General features: G+C 39.4%; 1 protein-coding gene across 4 annotated transcripts in view; it reads left to right on the forward strand.

The window, feature by feature from the left end:
• Window positions 1-24,219, forward strand: part of C16H8orf34 (chromosome 16 C8orf34 homolog) — a 371,793-nt gene that overhangs the window by 107,950 nt on the left and 239,624 nt on the right. For all 4 annotated transcript variants that reach the window (XM_057790534.1, XM_057790535.1, XM_057790536.1 and 1 more), the window contains one exon: window positions 4,006-4,034. In XM_057790534.1, the coding sequence (XP_057646517.1) occupies window positions 4,006-4,034 (29 nt within the window). The remainder of the gene's footprint in view (window positions 1-4,005; window positions 4,035-24,219) is intronic.

A 24,219-nucleotide genomic window follows, 5' to 3' on the forward strand; every position in this document is an offset into this window, starting at 1 on the left:
GGAGGAGGCCCAGAAGGTCAAGGTCAACTTTAGTTATATATTGATTTTGACGCCAGTTTCCTGAGCTCCATGAGACCCTGATTTTCTTTGTTTTGTTTAAAAAGTGAAGATCTGAGAGATGGTAGTATTTAATAGAACATAATGAGTGTTGTTTGAAGTCTGGGGCCACTTCATTTTGGGTTCCTTTAGAGTGTGTGTGTGTTTGTGTGTGTATGTATGTATGCGTGTGTTTGTGTGTGTATGACACAGAGAGAGAGAGCTTCCAACCATCCACTAGTTAGGATGCCACCACAATGCACAATTGAGGCACAGTACAGAGACAACCGCACATATAGCGTGTGTATTTCTACCTTTTTCTCACAGACTTTCATACTGGATAGATAAGCAGTATAGTTTTATAAACAGTTTATAAAAGCAAAAATACTTATTATTTAGTCTGTTACAAATTAGCCAATCAAAAATGAATCCCTCAATTCTGCTGGGTACGACGACACATGTCTGCAAGTACAGGGCATAGAAGGATCAGGCAGAATGGCTGTAAGTCCAAGGCCAGTCTCAGCTACAGTGAGACCCTGTCTCAAAACACAGAAAAGAAAGCAAGCAGGCAAACAGGAATTCTCTGCCGTAAAAGAGGTTCCAGAGTGTTTACCAGGTGATTTGGTATTTTTTTTTTTGCAGGTGTCTGCTTTGTGGTTATCTATTACAGTAAATGGTTTAGATTCATTAATTCTAAAAACGAGCCCAGATTTGTATTTATCAAGCTCCCTGGTGAAGTTTGGTTTAATACTGATCCCCAGTCTCTATAAGCATTGAAGACCTTATGCAAAGCCCAACAGTTACAACCCCTTCTTTAAGAGGAGCTGTGGATGTTCTCCTAGGTCCTGGAACGAGTGTCTGACTGTTCATACAGAAGGCTAGAGCTTCCTTCTTCCATTGAGAAGTCTTTCATTAAAATTCATGCAACTACTTTTAATCAGTGTAAGCTTTGATTAAAAATGAAATGAGTAATTCCCTAGGCATTTTGACACTGAAAACAGAAAGTTAAGCAAATTATATCTAATAGAATAATACTTACTAGACTAATTCGTTAGGCAAAGTCATCAAAATATGTAAATGTTAAGACTATCTGATAATCGATATTTTTGTTAAGTATGGTCGTCAGACTAAACACTGTTAGTAATAGTTAAGTGAGATAGGTCTTTCTTTCAAGCAAGTTTCCCAATTAGGTAGATTGAGTTTATGATGAATCTCATTGCTCCTTCCACTGAAGTATGTCTTCCCTTTCTTCTGCACTTCTGAACATGTCCCAACCCTGGAAAACAGGGAAAGCAGTTTTTGGTGCCAGCCACGACTAGAGCATCCTGTACCCTGCCGCAAGCACACACTTTTTTCTTTCTTTCTTTCTTTCTTTCTTTCTTTCTTTCTTTCTTTCTTTCTTTCTTTCTTTCTGTCTGTCTGTCTGTCTGTCTGTCTTTCTTTCTTTCTTTCTTTCTTTCTTTCTTTCTTTCTTTCTTTCTTTCTTTCTTTCTGACTGGCCAGTAGTGATTATCTGTGTTATAGACAATCTAGGTAAGTGATGTACTATTGCACTCTTTAGGAATAGTGGGTTCACAGATCTGAGGTGTAGAATAAATTCAAAGATTAAGTGATCATTTTCTAAAAATTGGATCAGAAAACTATTTCTTCAGGTTCAAGGCATCTGAACAGCAAGTTAAAAAGACCAAGAGAAAAAAAAAAAAGACCAAGAGAATCAGAATTCCCAAACAATTGAACTTTGGGCCATTTAGCTCAAGATAGCTAAGTGTTGTGACTTTGAATGAGAATTTTACTTTATGGCATCTCCCTGACCTTTCTCATATATGGAGACTTGGTCTTTTAAATATTGATATTCAAGGTGTTCCATCTTAATCTTTGAATTAATACAGAAAAGGGACATTTCTATAGAACCTTATTAAATGCAAAACCAGCATGTAAGATGTATTTACCTTCTATAATCTGGAATTATGCATTTTAGGTGTGTTTTAGATCATATTATGGTCCATGTGGAATGCCAGAGTTCTTTCATTTGCATTAAATTTGAATTATTTATAGTAACAATTTGTAATTCTATGTGTCTTTAAAAGACCAAACATTCACAAATGTATGATGCTTGTTAGACTTATATAAATATTTATAATTGCCCAAGAAGCTGTGAGGTGTCCAATCTGTTATCTACACCCTCTCCACTGTAGCTCCCAGCTCCCACGCCTTCACTCCTTCACAGAACAGGGTCTTTGAATCAAGGTTATGTCTCGGTCACCACCCATATCCCTAAACAGTAGCTAGAGTGTCTTTCAGTGTGGTGATATTTTTTTTTTATGCTCATGAATGAAGTTTTTGCTGCAAGTATCCATGTGTACCAGTTTTTGCCTAGTACCCACAGAGGCCAGAAAAGGACAGCTTATCCTCTGGAAAAGAAATCACAGACAGTCGTGAAACACTATATGAATGCTGGGGACCAAACTCAGCTCTTTGCAAAAGGAGCTAGTGTTGTTCAATGATAAGCTACATTTCCGGCTCAAAAAAATAAATTATTAGTCACCAAGTGTATGTCTATATGTGTACGTATGTGTGCATGTGTATGCATGTGTGTGCGTGCATGTGTGTGTGTGTGTGTGTGTGCATGTATTCCCAAGTGTTTTGAGGCTGAAGTCAACATCAGTTGCTTTTCTGAATGACTTTCTGTTTGGTTTTTGAGATAAGGTCTCTCATGGAATTTGGATCTCATCCATTCGGCTTGATTGGCTGGCCAGGAAGCCCCAGGATCCTCCTCACTCAGCTTCCCCAGTACTGAGATTATAGGTATGCAGAGCCGTGTCTAGGTTTTCACGTAGGTGCTACAGCTCCAATCTCAGGACTTCATACTTGTGCGGCAAACATTTTATCAATGGAGCTACCTCCTGATCCTCACCAATAATTTTTATCCAAAAGGATGTTACAGAATATTGCTATACAGAATGCATTATCAGATCTGTTGGATTTCTAGTTTATCTACAAGAACAGTGCCCATTGCTGAGATAGCATGGACATTGTTCTGTCTTGTGCATAACTGACTCCCTGGCTGGTGTACGTCTTCTGGGAACTGCTAGAGCAGACTGTATCCCCTCTGCAGGTCATCTGTGTCTGTGTCGGAGGAAAGGCTGAACACTATGAGACTCCTGTTCGGGTTTCTTTTCTTGCAACTTCTTCTGATTCTCTCATGTGGCATAGAAGCTTCTGGCTTGTCCTTCAGGCTCTACTGAACTTGACCTTCAAATTCCATTCTGACATTCTTCTTTTCCCTTGCACTTAATTTTTTTTTTATATTTCCTAATCCTTCTTTCTTAGACTTGATGCCAGTTCATTTCTGCTGTCTGTCCCAAACCTGAGGGATGGCCACATCTTCTCCTCTGTCCAGACAAGGAGACTTTTCCTAGCCCTAACATGACACATGGTCATAACCTGAAAAAAAAAAAATCCAGGAAGGATTGAACTGTTAACAGGAAGTGATCCTATAGAGAAACATATTGGTGTGAGTTACTTGAAAAAGACTTATACTCAGTGAAAAAAATGAGTTCAGCAAGGAGCCCTGAGATTTAAGAAAGGACCTTCACCAGGGGAATTCCTGGGAAGGGCACATAAAGGGTAGAAAAGACACCATTTCAAGAAAGAAAAAAAGGAGGAGGTGACAGGCATCTCAATGGTTGTTTTGCAAGTTGGCTCTGACTCTGAGGACCTTCATGAAGCATCTGCTTGATTTGTGCTTTCTTTCTTTCATTTGTGAGGCTCCAGCAGGTCCTGATTGCCATCCTTGACTTTGACGCTCAATTTGCTTTCATAAGTAGGAAGAAAAAAATCTTATTATTGCAAAGAATCAATGAAAAGCACTGAAATTAAATAAGTAATGCACTAGATTTTTTTATTTGTAGCATGAGGTTATCAAAGATTGTTTCTAAAATTATCTTGTAAATCTCTTTTGAATCCCAGGTATTGCAATTTCAGATGAACTTGATAAGGTAAGTTGAGTTCTGTATCTAATGACCAAATATAGAACTTATTTTTGAATCTAGATGTAAATTACTTTTTCTGAAATATAAAGCATGCTCCAATATAGTTTATTTGTTGTTAATATTTTAGTAATTAATGAAAAATATTGCAATAAATATTTATCATCTACAAAATTTGCTTAGACTAACTAGAATCATCAAATCATTATATGAAAATGAAAAATTCACAATACTATGAATATTATTAAAATTTGGCCATATTTAAGATGATGATTATGATGATGATGATAATGATCGTCACCATGTTGATGACAATACTTGTGATGATGGTGATGATGTTGGTGATGGTAATGGTAATAACCATGGTAATTGTGGTGATGATGATAATGGTAAAGAGTGATGGTAGTCATGGTGATGGCAATGGCGATGGTGGTGATGTTGGTAGTAACCACAGTGATGATGGCAATGGTGATGATGGCAACCATGATGATAATTTTATGGTAGGAACTTGACATTTTCTATCCATGCCCTTCTTCATTAGCAATTGTTGACTTGACTTAACTTTTCAAGATGCCAAGATGATGTGATGATGGGTTGAACTGTGGTGATCTTTGTCAGGGTGCTTAAAGCAGTATGGATAGGAATACACATATCAAACACATATTTCAACAGTGACCCCTGCTGAACTATTCACTGGCTTTGTTCCACCCCCTCTTCCCGTGCTCTGAGTGGTGGTGGCATTGCTGTACCTTTTTTGCTATCAGGAACCTTTCCTTAAACTTAAATGACTTTGACTCTCAGTGCGTGATTGTGAGCTGCCATGATGGAACTCAGGTGCCTCCCACAGCCCATCCTTCCCCACACACTTTCTTCCCAGTGCCGGGCTGGGGGAGGGGGTGCCTGGAGTCCAATTCTCAAATCTGCATGACAACACTTGTTTTTTGTGGGTTTGCCTAATCTGTATATGAAAACTTCATGGAAATGTATTACCTTCATTTCAGTTGAGGAAGACAGCAACAATTGTCATAGATAACTTACCTTTTTGAAAAGATAGTTATGTCAGTGAACAAAAACTTGATGCCACTCATATTTGATATTCCAGGGTAGGAAAGGCTCGCAGGTTTTCATGAAGACCTGAGTTCTATGCCAGCCAACTGATGCATCAGATTAAAGAGCCTGTCCCACAGCACCCCCTTGTGGCCGTAAAGCTCATAATCCTGAATTTTTCTGACCAAAAAATACCAGGCACCTGTAAATACAATACTTTGGTTTTTTTCAATTTTGGAGTAGTTCCTTTTCCAGAGGGAGGATCTGTAATATAATCATTAATATTTCTCCCTTCCCTTCCTCAAATCCCTCCCATCCCCACTCTGTGGCCTCTTTTTTCTATAATGTCATTATATGTGTGTATGTATATGTATAAACATATATATTCCAAAATATAACCTGTTCAGTCTGTATGATTTTACTTGTAGGCCTTTTAGGATTGACAGCCAATTGCTGTGCTCTGTGATTTTGTTGGCTTGGTCCCTTTGTCTTCAGCGTAATAATAAAAACACACACAGCCTTTTACTGTCAGCCCCACAACGTTGATGTTCCACTAGAGATACATTTTTGTTTCTTTATAAAATACTCAGTTTTACTATCCCATGCCAATGCAGCTATTATTTTGACTCCATCATTTTCTCTGTGACCTTTAAAATTCGTGAATTCTGAGAAGTGATTTTTTTCTAAAGAATCGTGTGAATTCCATCATTCTCTACTCTGCAGCTGCTTTCCTTCCCTTCCTGTGCGGATCACTGGATTTCAGTGGTGCTGGAACATTGCAGCAGCACAAATCTATCTTCCTAGTCTTCTGTACTGGGGAAACTGATATCAGCTCTGCCCTTGTATCAGCATCTCTGACTGCAGGTATTCTCAGAACTGCATCTCTGGCTGTAGGTGCTAGGACCCCCCCTCTTTCCTGCTTTCTCCTGTGCAGGTTGCCGGTGCTTCTCAGTGTGCGGTCCCCTGGGAAGATCTCTACAACTGACATGTCCCCCTCTCTTACTTCAGCCGGGTCATGCTAGGTTGGGGTTGCCCAGGGATCTTTCCTATCCAAAGCCCTTAACTTCCTCTCCCTTGTTCTTCTTGTCATGTACTGTAATGTGCTCATAAGTTTTGAGGGTTAGGAACTAGATGTCATTGAGAAGTCACTATCCTGCCCCCACAGCCGTTCTTTGAGTACAGATGGCAGGTCTGTCTGCCTACTTTCCTATTCGATTAATATATTATTTATTGAGTAAAAACTTTTCAAGTCTCTTGATTGCTATTTAATCCTTACGATGCCACATGGTAGATAGAACTGTCTGGGATGGCCCTCAGTTATGCTTGGCTGAAAATAATTTCTGAGAAATTGCTCCGCTTCAGGAGTGCTCTATGTGATCTGAATGCTTATCTATCTGTCTTTCTGTCCTGATACTGAGTCTCACACGGCAGAGGATGACTTTGAACTCATTCCCTTAGGCTGTGTATGACCTTGACCTTGCTCCTCCCACATCCTGTGTTCCTAGTGATTAGAATACAGGTAAGTGTCACCGAGTCTAGTTTGTGTGTTCTGGGATGAGACCCAGGGCTTCCCTCATGCCATCAAGCACTCTAACACCTAAGCTGTAGGCCTTCTAGCTTCTCTCTTTCCCTGCATCCCTCACTTTTTTGTACAGGCTGGCACCGTCCCTTGGCAGATCCCTTCAGCTGACCGCTTTCTCAGTGTCTGATGTTCAGACACTCTACCTAAGACAAGTCAGCAGAGGAAACTCACTTAGGCAGAATCCTGCTGGAAGTTTTTCTCGGAACTTCTGCTACCTGACAAAATTAAGACCATATTTCTAAGACTAGAATCAAGCTTCCATCTTATGCCTCACATCTGTGTTTCAGGCTTAATTTTCCTTTTTGCTAGTCAGATACTGTGATGTACACAGCAAGGCCTAGGGTAGCAAGGCAACAAGGCACCACTTGTTGGTGGTTTTATTTGTTTTCAGGTCTTTAACCATTCTTCTAATTCCAGTCTTCCTAGGTCACCTTGAAGACATGATTGTTTATTAGAGGACACAGTGACTTCATGAAAATGGCCCTTCTTGTTGGACACCATGGTATTTGTGTTTTGACATCAGAAAAGAGGCCTGGTATTGTGGGAAATTCCACATATCATCCTTAAATTTATTCTTGGAGACTTTCATTTCATAAATATGAACCACATCCTGCCCTGCCAGGAATTATTTATAGATGCTGGTTCATTGTCCCTCATGTAGATGGCAACCATTAAAAGATGACATGAATTTCCCAAGAAAATAGTTTTATATGCATAGCTAAAATATCAAAAATATAAAATATGTCAAAATATGTATGAGGGATCATTTCAAAGAGAGTAAAACACAGACCCCCCCCCATACAAGTGTGGTGTCTAGTTTCTGTGCTTTCATACTGCACAGTAAGCTGTGTGATTCGGTGTCACCACCACTCATAGGATCAAAGTAAAAGGACAGGTTGAGGGATCAGTCCCCCTCCTTAGACCTAAGAGATCATCTTTCATCTCCTTTGTTGTATTATGCATTCAAAAATATTCTCAAAAATAACCTTACATTTCTGTATAACAAAGAATGCAGTCATGGAGGTAAAAGAGTTACTTGTGGTGCAGGAGAAAACTTAAGAAATCACACCGCTGGACAAAGGATACCTAGACAAACAACTGTGTTAAAGCCAGGCAAGCGATGAGAATAGATGCAGAATGTCACTGGCCACCGGAAAATCCCAAAGCAAAGTCATGGCAGTGCCCACGGCCATGCAAAGCATGACAGTCGTAGCTACTACAAGATAACAAGCAAACAGAAAGTAGCAAGTGTTGAGTGTTGGTACGGACATGGAGAATGTGGGACTGTGTACATCATTGTTGGTGGGAATATGACATGGAATAGAAACTATGGAAGACGGCATACAGTGCCTTCAGTAATTAAAAATAAAATTACCATATGCCAGAGTCTGGGTGGGAATATAAAAACCAAACAGCCACTATGGAAAGCAGATGGGCAGTTCTTCAAGTGGTTGAAAATCAGCTCACCATATGCTGTGGTTCCAACATTGTATCCTTTGAAAATTCACGCTGAAACTTCATACTCACAGTGCTAAACCTCATAGTATTAAGTGGCAAAGGTTTTCAAGTGATTGGGTCATGAGGTGTCAATCACAGGCATTAGTTTCCTGTGAAGGATCTGGGGAGCCTGCTTGGCCTTTCCTCTGTCCTCTCCCACGTGAAGACAAGGTACTCTGCCTGTAACACTGGAGCAAAACTCACCATCATGCAATAGAGAATGGGACTTTATAGGAGATGTTGGGAAGTTTGATCTCAGAGACCCAGCCTCTAGAGAGGTGATAAATAATTTGTATTATTTGTAAGCTACTTAGTTTAAGATATTTTACTACATAAGTAGATAGGAGTTAAGATGGCTGGTGTGTGATAAAGAAACCTCACCTATAAATACACATCTAAAAGAAGCAAAGCAAGCTCTGTGAGAGGCACTTCCATATCCTGTTCCCAGTGGCATTGTTCACCAGGACACGAGAGCAACACAAATGCTCACTAGTGGGGAAGTAGATACACACGGTGGCACACAGTCAGCCAGTGAAAGAATGACGTACTGTGACCTGTATAGCGTCGTTGAACTTTGAGGCACTTGTGCTAAGGGATATAAGCCAGGCACAGAAGACAAGTGTTACATTGATTCCCCTGTGTGTATTTGGCGCCCCCATGTCTAGAAACAGAAGTACAATGGCAGTTGTCAAGGACTAGGTTGTGGGGAGATGGGGAGCTCCTGAATGAGTATAGACTTTGCTTGACAGTATAAAAGAGCTCTTCATAAATTAGCCTGTATAGAGATGGGCATCACAATAATGACCGTATTCAACACAATTGAACGGTGCCACAAATGTGGCCAAGGTGTTAGCTTCATGCACTGTACTAGCCTTTCCACTGCAACATCATTACCTTCACAGTAGTTCTCAGAAAAGTGTGCACAAATCCGATGTGCACCTTCAGTCAGAATATTTTCACTGGAAATCTTTTGTTTTATTGATTTTTATTGAGATCTACATTTTTCTCTGCTACCCTCTCTACCTCTCCCCTCCCCACTTCAACCCTCCTCCAACGTCCCCATGCTCCCCCAATATATTCAGATCTTGTCTTTTTCTACTTCCCATGTAGATTAGATCTATGTCAGTCTCTCTTAGTGTACTCATTGTTGTCTAAGTTCTTTGGGATTGCAGTCTGTACGCTGGTTTTCTTTGCTGTGTGTTTAAAAACCACCTATGAGTGAGTACATGTGATAAATGTCTTTCTGGGTCTGGGTTACCTCACTCAAAATAATGTTTTCTAGCTCCATCCATTTTCCTGCAAAATTCAAGATGCCGTTATTTTTTCTGCTGTGTAAATGTACCGCATTTTCCTTATCTATTCTTTGGTCGAGGGGCATTTAGGTTGTTTCCAGGTTCTGGTTATCAACATAGTTGAGCATATGTCCTTGTAACACAATTGCGCATCCCTTGGATATATACCCCAAAACGGTATTATTGGGTCTTGAGGAAGGTTGTTTCCTGATTTTCTGAGAAATCACCACACTGACATCCAAAGGGGACGTACCAGCTTGCATTCCCACCAGAAATGCAGAAGTGTTCCCTTTTCCCAAAAACCTCTCCAGCAAAAGTTGTCATCAGTGTTTTTGATCTTGGGAATTCTTACATGTATAAGACGGAATCTCGGAGTTGTTTTGATTTGCATTTTCTGATGACTAAGGATGTTGAACATTTCCTTAAGTGTCTTCCAGCCATTTTAGATTCTTTTGTTGAGAGTTCTCTGTTTAGGTCTGTACTCCATTTTTTATTGGATTATTTGTTCTTTTGATGACCAATTTCTTGAGTTCTTTGTATATTTTGGAGATCAGACCTCTGTCTGATGTGGGGTTAGTGAAGATATTTTTCCATTATGTAGGCTGTTGTTTTGTCTTGCTGACCAAGTCCTTTGCTTTACAGAAGATTTTCAGTTTCAGGAGGTCCCATTTATTAATTGTTTCTTTTAGTGTCTGTGCTGCTGGGGTTATATTTAGGAAGTGGTCTCCTGTGCCAATGAGTTCAAGTGTACGTCCCACTTTCTCTTCTATAAGGTTCAGTGTGGCTGGCTTTATGTTGAGGTCTTTGATCCATTTGAACTTGAGTTTTGTGCATGGTGATAGATATGGATCTATATTCATTCTTCTACATGTTGATATCCAGTTATGCCAGCACCATTTGTTAAATATGCTTTCTTTCTTTCCATTTGATATTTTTTGCTTCTTTGTCAAAAATCAGGTGTTTGAAGGTGTGTGGATTAATATTTGGGTCTTAATAACCCAATGTACCTTATCAGATCACCATGGTTTAAAACTAGAAGTCAACAGCAATACTAATTCCAGAAAACCCACAAATACATGAAAATTAAACAACACTCACCTGAATCATCAATGGGTCAAGGGAGAAATTAAAGACTTTCTAAAATTCAATGAAAATGACCACACAACATACCCAAATGTATGGGACACAATGAAAGCAATGTTAAGAGGGAAGTTCATAGCACTAAATGTCTACATAAAGAAGCTGTAAAAATGCCACACTAGTGAATTAACAGAATATTTGAAAACTTTAGAACAAAAAGAAGCAAACTCATCTAAGAAAGCTAGATGGCAGGAAATAATGAATTGAGATCTGAAATTAACAAAATAGAAACAAAGAAAACAATACAAAGAATCAATGAGACAAAGAGTTGGTTCTTCAAGAAAATCAACATAATAAACCTCTATCCAAACTAACTAAAGGGCAGAGGGAGAATATCCAAATTAAAAAAACCAGAAATGAAAAGGGGGAAATCCAGAGAATCATCAGGTCATATTTCGAAAACCTGTACTCCACAAAAGTGGAAAACTTAAAGGAAATGAACAACTTTCTGGATAAATATCACTTACCAAAATTAAATCAAGACCAGATAAGCAAATTAAACAGAGCTATAACTGCTGAAGAAATAGAAACAGTCGTCAAAAGTCTCCCAACCAAAAAAAGCCCAGGACCAGATGGTTTCAGCTCAGAATTCTACAAGACTTTCAAAGAAGAACTAATACCAATACTCCTCAAATTATTCCACACAATAGAAACAGAAGGAACATTGCCAAACTCTTTTTATGAGGCTACAATTACCCTGATACCAAACCACAGAAAGACCATACTAAGAAAGAGAAATACAGACCAATCTCACTCGTGAACATTGATGCAAAAATGCTAAATAAAATACTGACAAATCAAATCCACTGGGTATCTTAACAGGAAAGTAGAGGATGGGCCTCCCTGTGTTCTCACTCAAGAAAGGGACTTTATGGCTACTGCATGGCTTTCAGAAAAGTCAGCAGAATTACCACTGTCTTCTACATGCTGGACTTGAATCCTTCATCCATGAATATTTAAGTAGGTGAATAGTCATGATGGAGAACAAAATAGATAGTAATGTCCTAGCTAATGACTGCTATATGCTAGCTGATGGTTCAGCACTTCACATAGGTTATGCCATGTCACATGGCTCACTTGGTACACACCACAGGAGGTTCTAAATTATCTACTTCTATCGTCCCATTCAACATTCTTTAACTATGAAATGAGATGCTGTCTATCTTTTGCAGATGAGAAACTGACACACTAGAGGTTGCATGCCCAGAAGGCCCAAGACTTAGACAAAGAGCAGGGGTGAGGCACAAAGTAAGGGTGGGACACAGAGCAGAGACGCTTGCAACAAGTTTGAGGGTGAACAAATCAGCTCATAGGCATTTACTTTTCGTGTCTCTATGTTTTTCAAAAAAAAAAAAAACCAAAAACGTTTTCTTTCAATTTCACAAGGTTTTCAGTTTATATACCCACACAGACACAATTAACAATTCTCTGGCAATAGCAAGAATTCTAGGCATGCATTTTTCAGGGCTAAGAAAACAGATAAGGCTGACAAGGTTGGGTGCCTGTTATGTTACTTGTGTCCTAGAGGTGGCGTGGCTTGGAAGCACCTGGGCCTATCTGAAAAGAGTAAATAAAGGAAGGGGCTATGATTTGTAAGAGGGGGAGAGGGAGTTTGTGTATTAACTACATTTGTGTGGCTAGCTAAGCTTGACATTTGTAATCGATAAATGCAGAGGAAGAGAGAAGAAAAACACAGCATCACTGTGCAGTCTCTAAGCACTTCCGTCCAGTCATGGCTGGGAACACAGCATTTGTGGTAACTATGGCAACCAGCATAATCAGCGGAAGGAAATGGGTTGGTGCTTGATTCACAAGAGTATTTTCACCAAATGTTAGTTGATTAAAGGGAATCTCTTAACCCTAGAGATAACATCGAAGGTGGCTAGATCAAAGGGCAGCTAACTGTGGTAGTGTAAAATCTGGAGCTGGAATTTCCAGCCTCCAGGCCAAGCGACAGCTTTGTTCCCACTAACACCCAAATGAGAAGAATTTCCTTTCCTCTGTTTTTTTTTTTTTTTTTTTTTTTTTTTTTGAGAATTCAAGGTACTCAGTACATATTCTATATATCAAGGTTATACAGTTAAATGAAAAGTCAACCAGCATAACAGTACATGAGGGAGTTATGCCCAATAATTAATTAATACACCGCAAAAGTTTTTGGAATGAATCCCACTATGGAAAGGGGAGTGCTGTGGCTTCACGAGGCTTTTATGGAAATTCAACAGACACATATTCCCAATGCCCTGCAATTTGGGTGTCCTACACTGGAATGTGGTCCCCGCGGGTTAACTTAGGGATTTCGTCAGCTGTATTCTTGCTGTATAATCCTGTGAACCACAAGCAGGGCACAGAGCAGGGGTGTGGCACGGAGCAGGCGTGGGACATGAGCAGGGGTGGGGCATGGAGCAGGGTGGGACATGAGCAGGGGTGGGGCATGGAGCAGGGTGGGACATGAGCAGGGGTGGGACATGAACAGGGGTGGGGCATGGAGCAGGATGGGACATGGAGCAGGGGTGTGGCACAGAGCAGGGGTGGGACATGAGTAGGGATGGGGCACAGAACAGGGGTGGGGTACAGAGCAGGGGTGGGATACAGAGCAGCGATGAGACATGAGCAGGAGTGGGGTACAGAGCAGGGGTGGTATACAGAGCAGCAGTGAGACATGAGCAGGGGTGGGGTACAGAGCAGGGTGGGACATGGAGCAAGGGTGGGATACAGAGCAGGGGTGAGGCACAGAACAGGGGTGAGGCAGAGCAGGGTTGGGGCACAGAGCAGGGGTGGGACATGAACAGGGGTGGGACACAGCAGGGGTGGAACTTGAACAGAGGTGGAACACAGAAGTGTGGGACATGAGCAGGGGTGGGGCACAGAGCAGGTTGGGACATGGAGCAGGGGTGGGGCACAGAGCAGGGATGGGACATGAACAGGGGTGGGACACAGCAGGGGTGGGACACAGAGCAGAGGTGGGGCACAGAGCAGGACACTTTTTTCTAGAGTTTTTATTTTAATTTTTATTTATATATTTATTGTGTACACAATGGTCTGCCTGCATGTGTCCCTGCAGACAGAAGTTGGCACCAGATCTTATTACAGGTGGTTGTGAGCCACCATGTGGTTGCTGGGAACTGAACTCATGGACCTCCTGAAGAGCAATCAATGCTCTTAACCACTGAGCCGTCTCTCCAGCCCCAATTATAACAATTATATCATGCTTTTGAGATCTGAATTTGTATCAGTGTAAGAGATGCAATTTGGGGGTACATTAAAGTTTTATCTCCCTTGATTTCACATCCAGAAAGGAAAGTAGAGCTGAAAGTATCAGCATCTCTCCAGGAGACTCTGCCGTGAGCCCAGCCTGTGGCTCCCACCATTGCCTGGGGCAAAGTAATCACTCAAAATTAGGAACTATCTTATTAGCAGAAACTGTTTCCTCCTTGTGGTCACTTTTGTAGACTTAACATTAACTAAACCTTGGTAAATAATTACTAGACACATAGCTATCCAAAGCTTATCAAGCAGTTATTTGTCATATTTAAGGTTCACATTTTACAACATTTTGTCACTCTTCTCGTGATCAACACATTTTACTTCAGCTATTTTATGGTAGTAATGATTCTCATCTGCATTTATGGAGTGGGAACCATGGCAGCACTGTGTCCTAACTAGATTTCTATTGCTGTGGAAATATCATGACCAATAGCAACTTCCTGGTAACAGCCCATCACTAAGAAAAGACTGGGTGGGAACCTGGAGGCAGGAACTGAGGCAGAGACCATGGAGAAACGGTGCTTACCTATTTGCTCCTCTTGTTCAGCCCACTTTATTACACAACTCAGGACTGCCTCCCCTGGGTGATGCTGCTCATAATGCACTGAACCCTCCTACGCTAATAGTCAACCAAGAAAATGTCCTGCAGTCTTGCTTATAGGTCAACCTGATGGGGGCATTTTGTCACCTTATGTATCTTTTTCCCAGGGGGCATTTGCTAATATCAAGTTGACAAAAACAAACTAACTAACCAGCACACACACATGGTGTCTCACAAATAATGTTTTAATGGGGCAAATTAAATATGTATACATTCTAATGGAGATGGGGTATAGGGAGATAACTCAGTGGTTTAAAAAAAAAAAGAAAAAAAAAGCTTGTACTGCTCTTCCAGATGACCATTCATGCCAGTATCCAAGGTCTCTGGCCTACAGGGAACCTATTGTCTCGCGTGCATACCCACAACACATAATACTCAATATGATCTTTAAAAAGTATGTAGGAAGATGAACACTGTGTTAACTCCTCAAAGCACAATCTTCACACTCCCAACATCCCTGATGGATCTGCTGGTATCCATGGCACATAGTTAGGAGTCTGTCAACTTGATATGATTCACAAACATGGAAATATCATTGCAAATTCAGATTGGAATATCACTTAACTCCAAAGCCATATTTTTTACCTACTGTATCGTCTTGCCATCTTAAAAAGCTAACTATTTCATACGGAATAAGTGGGTGATGTGAATCCAACACTATCACTAACAGAGTACACCAAAAGCCACTGCAGGGCTTCTGTACATGTGCAGTGTAAGAGAGATATCATCTTAGAAATGAGGATATCTCTTCAGCAGATGACTTTCTGCTAATTTCCCCCCCTGGAAAGCAAATTTAGAATTTTGTGGCATATTTTGTCCCTATTTGGAGAGAGTTTTCTCAGTGTTCTAAAACAGCAGGGCAGACGGGCGATGGTGGCACACGCCTTTAATCCCAGCACTCGGGAGGCAGAGGCAGGTGGATCTCTGTGAGTTCGAGACCAGCCTGGTCTACAGAGCTAGTTCCAGGACAGGCTCCAAAGCCACAGAGAAACCCTGTCTCGAAAAACCAAAAAATAAAAAATAAAAAAAATAAAACAGCAGGGCATACGTCAATTGTTATGACCCAGAGCTAGAGAGATGGCTCATTATTTGAGAGTATGGGCTGCTCTTGCAGGTGACCCAGGTTTAGTTCCTAGACACTCACCTAGTGCTCATAACTGCCATGTAACTCCAGGTTCATGGCATCTCATGCCCTCCTCTGGCCTCTGTAGCCACCAGGCACACACACGGTACATAAACATACATGTAAGCACTCATACAAACACATAAGATAAAAGTAAATAAACTTTTAATAAGTAGATAAATTGCTACAATCCTTTGTCCTGCTTCTCTTCCATGTTCCAGAATCTTGTATCCACTTATATATTGTGTGATATTAGGGGCAGTAAAGAAAAAAATCATAGACTCCTTTATGTGTTATGGTGGTACATGTTTGATTTTTTAACACACAAATGTAATATTATTAGCGGAAAGGTTGATGTATATTTTATTACATGTTTTCTAGTATGGTTCTTGCCCATTTTTTCTTGTATCTCAAAAATGAATGAAATAAAGAAACAATTTTCAAAGAAAAAAATCAGTTCATATTTGTCATAATCAAAGCTTAATTTTTTTAAAGTATAGAAGGACTTCTGGATGTATAATCATGAGGACAAGAATTCAGAACCCAGTATCCAAGTAACAAGCCATAAACACCCCACAGCTACCAGTAACTCCAGTCCCAAGGGATCTTATATCCTACTTAGGCCTCTGTGCACAGTTGTGTATATACTCACACAAACACATGCACACACAAATCTCAATAAAAAATTAAACAAACTAAGCTTTATAAATTCTACTATAAGTGAAGCATATGAGGAGCTTGCTGACAGAAAAACATTTTTGTTAGCTCTGTGAGACAAAGATTAGTCATGTTACAATATAAATACCAATGCATATCTAACAGACTTACAAAGTTCTCCAAAGTCTGCAAAAATGCTGCTTGAATCAGGCTCTGGGAAACGGGCACATGAACACATGTTAATGAGAATATGAAGTGGTCCAAACACAAGGAAGGAAAATGTTGCAATATCTTCAACATTTGGTGTGCAGTTGTTGACCAAGTTGTCCTACTCAAGGTGAGTTACTTTTTTATTGCTTTGACAAAACACCTTGCAACGTATAAAGGAAATTATTTCATTAACCTTTTGGTTTCAGAGGGTTAGAGTCCATGACAGAGGAGCAAAGGCAAGGCACCAGAAACAGATGGGAGCTCACATCTTGATTGAAATCAGGAGCCAGAGAGAGATGGCATACTCAAAATAGCACAAGTATTCTGAAGCCAGTGGCATGCCTCTTCCAACAAGGCCACACCTTCTAATCCTTCTCAAAGAGTTCCACCAACCAGGGACCAAATATTCAAACACAGGAGTCTATGGGGGCCGTTCTCATTCAAATCACCAGCCTATTTAAAGGACAAGTTGGCAACATGTGGAGACTTTTCCACATGATTATATCCTGTCATATTACTTTAGAGGCTGGAGTGGAAACAGCCACGAATCCATTAAAAATAGCACTGAATAATATTTGGAACATTGATTTAGCACAGGATTACATGATCATAAGAATGAAAGAAAATATAAAGTGATCCCCAGCTATCTTGTTAAATGAATGAAGAACTCAAGGAGGTGAAGTGTGCTGACTGCGTGCTATCATTCATTAAGTGCATGCAATGAAAGACTGCATACACGTTTGCTCATTATCACACCAAAGTGTAGATGCCAAGACCTCTCATACACTAAGACAGGTGCATACGCACCTACCTGAAGTTACTCTATGTGTTGCCTGTAGAATAAGAGAAAGTACATGATGAGCATGGACAAGGAGAGGGCAGAGATGCAGTTGATCTACAGAATTTAAAAAACTTCACTTTAGAACCACTGAGTATTTTGTATAATTTTAAAGCAACTTTAATACTTGTATCTTATATATTCTTATATTCTAAGGTTAATGAACACAATTGTATTTCAGGTTGTGAATAAAGACGCAGAAATTAATTAGACCATGTATTCAGAGCTAGCCACCACATTTCTTCACATGGAACATGCTCTAAGGACAGACAACACAGCAATGCAGTTTTAGACGGTTTTTAGTGATCCCGTTGTTCACAATAGCATTCATGGGATTATAATGGGATTTTCATTGTGTGTTTTGTAATCTATGCCAAAGAACTTATATCTTGGCCTATTAAAGAACTTTAATTTGGGGCATGGTTAAAGAAAATACATATATACATACATTTACATAAAGTTTCTATAATCTCGATTTTAAGTAGAAGATATATTATGATGAGTTAAATATTGGATGCAGTTAGAAAATTGAAATTCAGAAGACATTGCATCAATTGATACAGGTCAACTTGAGCAAAAGATGCTAAAATAATGGGTAAAATGTTCATAATTCCAGAAAATCAATATAGTCTCCAGCTGTTTGTCCCAGAAGATACTTACTGATGAGAGAAAAGCCTTGAGTTCAGTTTTGGAGAAAACAGAAGATACTGCCTCATACTAGCGATGGCTGTCAGTGCAGCCAACGATGGGGAAGCAAAACCAACACCATGTGCTTTTTGATGTGGCTAGCATGCATTAATTTCTTGTTATTATTCTAAAGAATGCATGACTTGAGTTGGAATACAAGGGAACATCTGAAAAACACTACCTGGAATATTTTCCAAAAATAATAATTTATTTTTATTTTTATTTATTTATTTATTTATTAAAGATTTCTGCCTTCTCCCCGCCACCACCTCCCATTTCCCTCCCCCTTCCCCATCACGTCCCCCTCCCTCATCATCCCTAAGAGTAATCCGGGTTCCCTGCCCTGTGGGAAGTCCAAGGACCACCCAGCTCCATCCAGGTCTAGTAAGGTGAGCATCCAAACTGCCTAGGCTCCCACAAAGCCAGTACGTGCAGTAGGATCAAAAACCCATTGCCATTGTTCTTGAGTTCTCAGTAGTCCTCATTGTCTATTATGTTCAGCGAGTCTGGTATTATCCCATGCTTTTTCAGACCCAGGCCAGCTGGCCTTGGTGAGTTCCTGATAGAACATCTCCATTGTCTCAGTTTATGGGTGCACCCCTCGCGGTCCTGAGTTCCTTGCTCGTGCTCTGTCTCCTGCTCTTGATTTGGACCTTGAGATTTCAGTCTGGTGCTCCAATGTGGGTCTTTGTCTCTGTCTCCTTTCATCGCCTAAATGTTTTTCTTCGGGTTCACCTTCTTAATTAGCTTCTCTAGGATCACGCATATTCATGGCTAGAAACCAAATATGAGTGAGTACATCCCATGTTCCTCTTTTTGGGTCTGGCTCACCTCACTCAGGATAGTGTTTTCTATTTCTGTCCATTTGCCTGCAAAATTCAGGAAGTCATTGTTTTTTACTGCTGAGTAATACTCTAATATGTATATATTCCATACTTTCTTCATCCATTCTTCCATTGAAGGGCATCTAGGTTGTTTCCAGGTTCTGGCTATTACAAACACAGACATTAAGGGCATCATTGAATAAATGGGACCTCTTGAGACTGAGAAGCTTCTGTAAAGCAAAGCACACTGTCACTAAGACAAAAAGGCAACCCACTGACTGGGAGAAGATCTTCACCAACCCCGCAACAGACAAAGGTCTGATCTCCAAAATATATACAGAACTCAAGAAAGTAGACCGTAAAGGGCTAATCAACCCAATTAAAAAATGGGGCACTGCGCTGAACAGAGAATTCTCAACAGATGAAGTTCGAATGGCCAAAAGACATTTAAGGTCATGCTCAACTTCCTTAGCGATCAGGGAAATGCAAATCAAGACAACTTTAAGATACCATCTTACACCTGTCAGAATGGCTAAAATAAAAAACACTGTTTCTCCTAGAGATAGGCATCAAATCAGGGCTTTGTGCTTGCTAGGGTAAGTAAATGCTCGCTGATCAGCATCCCTAGCCCCAGGATGTATTCTTTTTTTTTTTTTTTACCACTGTAACATGTCAGCACATCCCACTCAATGAATGGAAGATGTCCTCGATTGTAATAAAGGATTTTTTATCAAAAAAAAAAAAAAAACACCAATGATAGCCTTTGCTGGAGAGGTTGTGGAGAAAGGGGTACACTCATCCATTGCTGGTGGGAATGCAAACTTGTGCAACCACTTTGGAAAACAGTGTGGCAGTTTCTCAGGAATTTTGGGATCCACCTACCCCTGGACCCAGCAATACCACTCTTGGGAATATACCCAAGAAATGCCCTATCATACAACAAAAGTATATGCTCAACTATGTTCATAGCAGCATTGTTTGTAAAAATAATAAATTTTAATTCTTAAAAAAATGTGGAGGTTACAAACATTAGAGACACTGAAACCTTTTCAAAACAAAAGGAAATTTTAAAAGGTGTGTTTGAATTCCACATATGACCTAGAATTTTCATTTGTATTGAGCAATCTTATTCAGTTAACTCAAATAAATAAGTTGGAAATTATCAATTATTAATTGGTAGTTTTGTATGTCATGTGGCAGCCATGTTAGAAAATGTTCTATACTTGAAAGTACTTAGGGAAAAAAGCATCACATCAGAAATGGTTCTAGGAACATTTTGTAATATAAACTGTATATATTTTATATCCATAAACATTATACAATATAGGTAAATGATAAAGCAATTATCAAATGACAGGCAAAATAGCAATGAAGAGATTCATACAACACTGTTGTTAAATTACGTGACAATTGGACAATCCTGATGAGTGGTAGAAAGGGTCTCTTTATGCTTTCTTCTCCCAGGAAGTCTGAGTCCTAAGAAGACTTCTTTTTTCCTTTCAGACAGGATCTCAACCATGTAGCGCTGGCTGGCCAGCAGCACTGTATGTAGACCAGGATGGCCTCAGACTTAAAGATCTGCCTGAGTGCTGGTATTGAAAGTATGCACCACCAATCCTGACAGGGAAAAATTCTTGAAAAGCGTATTTGTTAGTTTTACCAACTATTCTAACTCAATAGACATTAATACCTCTAGTGCAGAGGTTCTAGCCTGTGAATATTTCACATTACCAGTAAGTGAAGCACCTCAAAGGAGTGGCTGCTTCCAGGTCTTGGGCAGAGGCTATACAAAAGAAAACTGTATTGAGCCTCACTAAGATGGAGAAACTACTAAGGACGACTCTGATTGGCTCAGGAGCTAACCAGAATTGTCTCCTGCTGGGGAAAGTTGAGAAATTGGTACATGAGTAAGAAAAATAACAGAGATACTGTGAGTGATGCCAGAGCTTACAAAACCTATATTTTCATCAAAGACTTCCTGAATCATCTTTGAGGACATCAGAGATCCATAACTGTTATTTTTAAAGGCCAGCTGGAGCAAAGTGAAAGAACAAAGCTACAAATTGTCTCTTCAGGGTAATCAGCATCTGCTGACACTATTTCTCCTCTTTATGGAAGTACTCCAATATATATATATATATATATATATATATATATATATATATTTACAAAATTAGAAAATCACAATATGTTATTTATGTTATTATGCTGATGAATTAATGAATCTAAGCAAAATGCTCAGAACTGTCTGCCTCACTGATGAACTTGGGAGGTCATGTGTCTTGTGATGAGCCATATGAGCAGAGAGAAATAACTTCCCTAAGACCATCTGGGAAAATTTGAAAATAAATATTGAATAGTATTAAAGAATTATTGTTAGCTTATGTTAAGTAAGATAACGGAATTTATTTACAACATGTTTTGATCTAGATCTAACTGTAAATCTGCCAAACCACAAGGGAGAAGGAACATCTCAAGCCACATCATAGAGTTCGAAAGAGAATAATGTAGCCTGTGTAGTACTCAAAGGAAAATCTCACTGCTTCAGAGTTTTTGAGCAATGGCAATATTACAAGGAAAAAATTAACCAGAGCAAGAGAATTCTAATTAATAGCAATATAAAAGATGATTGGTTGTAATATATGGAGACTGCTGAGATCCTACCTTCAACAAACAGATAACTTCTCATGTGGGAAATTTTAAAACTAAATATTGAAGGCTATTAAATAATTACTGTTCAGTTATGTTAAATAAGATAATGGATCTATTTACAAACAGCCACTGTGTTAATTTGGATACAAGAATATTACATATGAGGCTCGCAGGAAAGGAGAATGTGAAATGTGAGGGAGACAAGGAGGAGGACTGACTCTGCAGTAGGTTGATAACTGATGAGAAGGTGGGTGAGTATTAAGACGCTTATATCTGTTAGACATGAACTGGTGTGAAAAAGCCTGTAATCAGGAGTAAAATGTTTTCTGTTCTATGTAAAAGCAGAAAATGGGGGTAGGGAAGAAGCGGACACACCCAGCAGCTGTTGGGTGTACCATTCAGATGGTTCTCCAGAGCCTAGCGACGTGATTGTGCTTTGTCGGTGAGATAAATGGGGAAATGAAGGTTGGGATGGTTAGGTGATTTGTTCTGTATCTCCAAGCTGGGACTTGATAAACCTGAACTAGACACCAGTTTCTGGCTTCTCAAAACTGACCCCAAATCCAGGCATATTCTTCATTTACAACATGAGGAATTCTGAAAAACACTTAACTGCGTTATTTTAATATCACTACTGATATTTAAGTCATAAATATTTATCCTTTAAAAAGAGCATACCTTAGTGGTTTATATTTTCTTCAAAAATTCTGCAACCATCACCATAAATTAAGTATAGAATATGTTTTATAGTTCCCAGAGAAATCCCTGTATTTACGGGAAGTTACTTCCAAATCAGTCTTACCGTTCAGCTCTAGATCACAATGAGTCTATTTGGCATCTGTAATAGATTTTCTTGTTATGAAAACATAGCACAAATCATATGATAGGTAGTCTATTGTGACTGTCTTTCTTCTGTTAGCACGACATCCTCAAGGTTCAGCTGTGTTGTAGAAGTATCAAGATTTATTTTGTTTTTTTTTACTGAATAATATTCCGTGGAATGAAGATACCACATTCCACATATTCATTTATACATTATTGAACATCTGAGGTTCTCCTCTTCAGTAACTTCAAATGGTGTTTTATGAACACTCATGTTCATGAGTGCTGGGCCATACAGTCATCCTGAAACTTTTGTGGCACTGTTTCCAGCGGGCCCGTTTTACCTCTCTGCTAGGAAGTGGGTTGGCTCCATTTTCTCTGTGTAATCTCCATCATACACTGTTTTGTCTATGATATCAGAGCCATCTTTATGAGCATGGAGTTTGTTATATCATGTTATTTATTGTTGTTTTTATTTATTATATCCCTGATGATTAGTGCTGATAATGTATTATTGAGTCATATTACCCAAATAAAGATCAAGCTTCCACTCATTCAACATCCATTTAATATCTTCAAGAAACAACAAGTCAAATACTGTGGTAGCTGGCAGAGTTGTGCTGGGAAGAGGAACACCTTTTCCCCAGCACCTCACTGTCCAGCTGACATGGGAGCAGTACCAGGTGACTAACAGGCATGGAAGTTATCAAAGGAATACAAGAATGTGGGAACCAAAGGAAAAATGTCAAAACTAAACATCAGTGAGCATGTGCTGCCTTTTCACAAAAATAATAAATAAATAAATAAATAAATAAATAAATATCAGACATGACATACATACAGTACAAAGCACGAAGGACAATTATAGTAAACACCTAGGTGTGTAACATATACCCAAAGAGTAAATCTCTTCCGACACAGGAGATAGTCCCGAGCAGTGGCTTTATGTTGTGCTCAAATGCAATTTTATTCTCTTGCTTTTCTCTCCTTCCCTCTCCCCATTATTTTCCCACATCTTTGTTTATTGTTTCTCTTTAAGGGATCTCTATATGTAGCTCTGGTGATCCTGGTACTCTATAAGTAGACCAGGCTGGCCCAAACTCACAGAGAACTATCTCTGCCTCCTGAATGCTGGCATTAAAAGTATGAACCACTATGCCAGGCTCCCATACACCTTTCTAACTTATTTTCTGTTTATCTAAGGTTTACAATTTTCATAAATTCTGTTTTATTCCAAACATCTCTTTTTTTCAATTTTCTCTTTAAAAAAAATACGGTACTGTGGCTATGGGTGTTTCTATTTTCTTGCCCGTGTAAACAATGGTATCCCTTCAGCACAGAATAAGAAACAGACTCTCGGGGCAGCATGGCCTATACCTCCTGTGTCTTTTCACCTTCACTATATGGACAGCATTCTCATAGACTTGACTGACAATCTTATTACATTTAACAATGTCTAGTGCCATTGTATTTTTGCCTAGTTTTTTACATGTTTTTTTTTTCCTATGAGTTTATTATACATTCTAGATTTTGGCTTCTGTGTTACTTGTTTCTCATGTACACTCTTTTATTTTAAGCAGTGCCATCATGTTCTAAATTGTGTTTACTGTTAACGGAAAAATGACCATTTTCTGAAATATTGACATTTTGCTAAGAAATCCATTCTTACATGGAATCATTAAAACAATGATCTTAAAAGTTTCCTCTTCAAGTTTTTTAATCACAAATAGGTATTTGATCCACCCAAATTATTATTGTTCAGTGTAACAAAAATCCGAGATATATTTTCCCCCATATGGAGAAAAACTTTCATAGAATCATTGAGCAGGCCACATCTGGACCCTCTGCTTGGTTCCATTGGCCTCTCTGCCAGTTTTCTGTTACCAGAGTGGGTTTGGCTCAACACATGCTTTACTTAGGTGTGTGTGGGAGAATTGGCATCTTCACATCTGAGT

The sequence above is a fragment of the Chionomys nivalis genome, chromosome 16 (assembly GCF_950005125.1).
Source record: "Chionomys nivalis chromosome 16, mChiNiv1.1, whole genome shotgun sequence".
NCBI classification, from domain to species: domain Eukaryota; kingdom Metazoa; phylum Chordata; class Mammalia; order Rodentia; family Cricetidae; genus Chionomys; species Chionomys nivalis.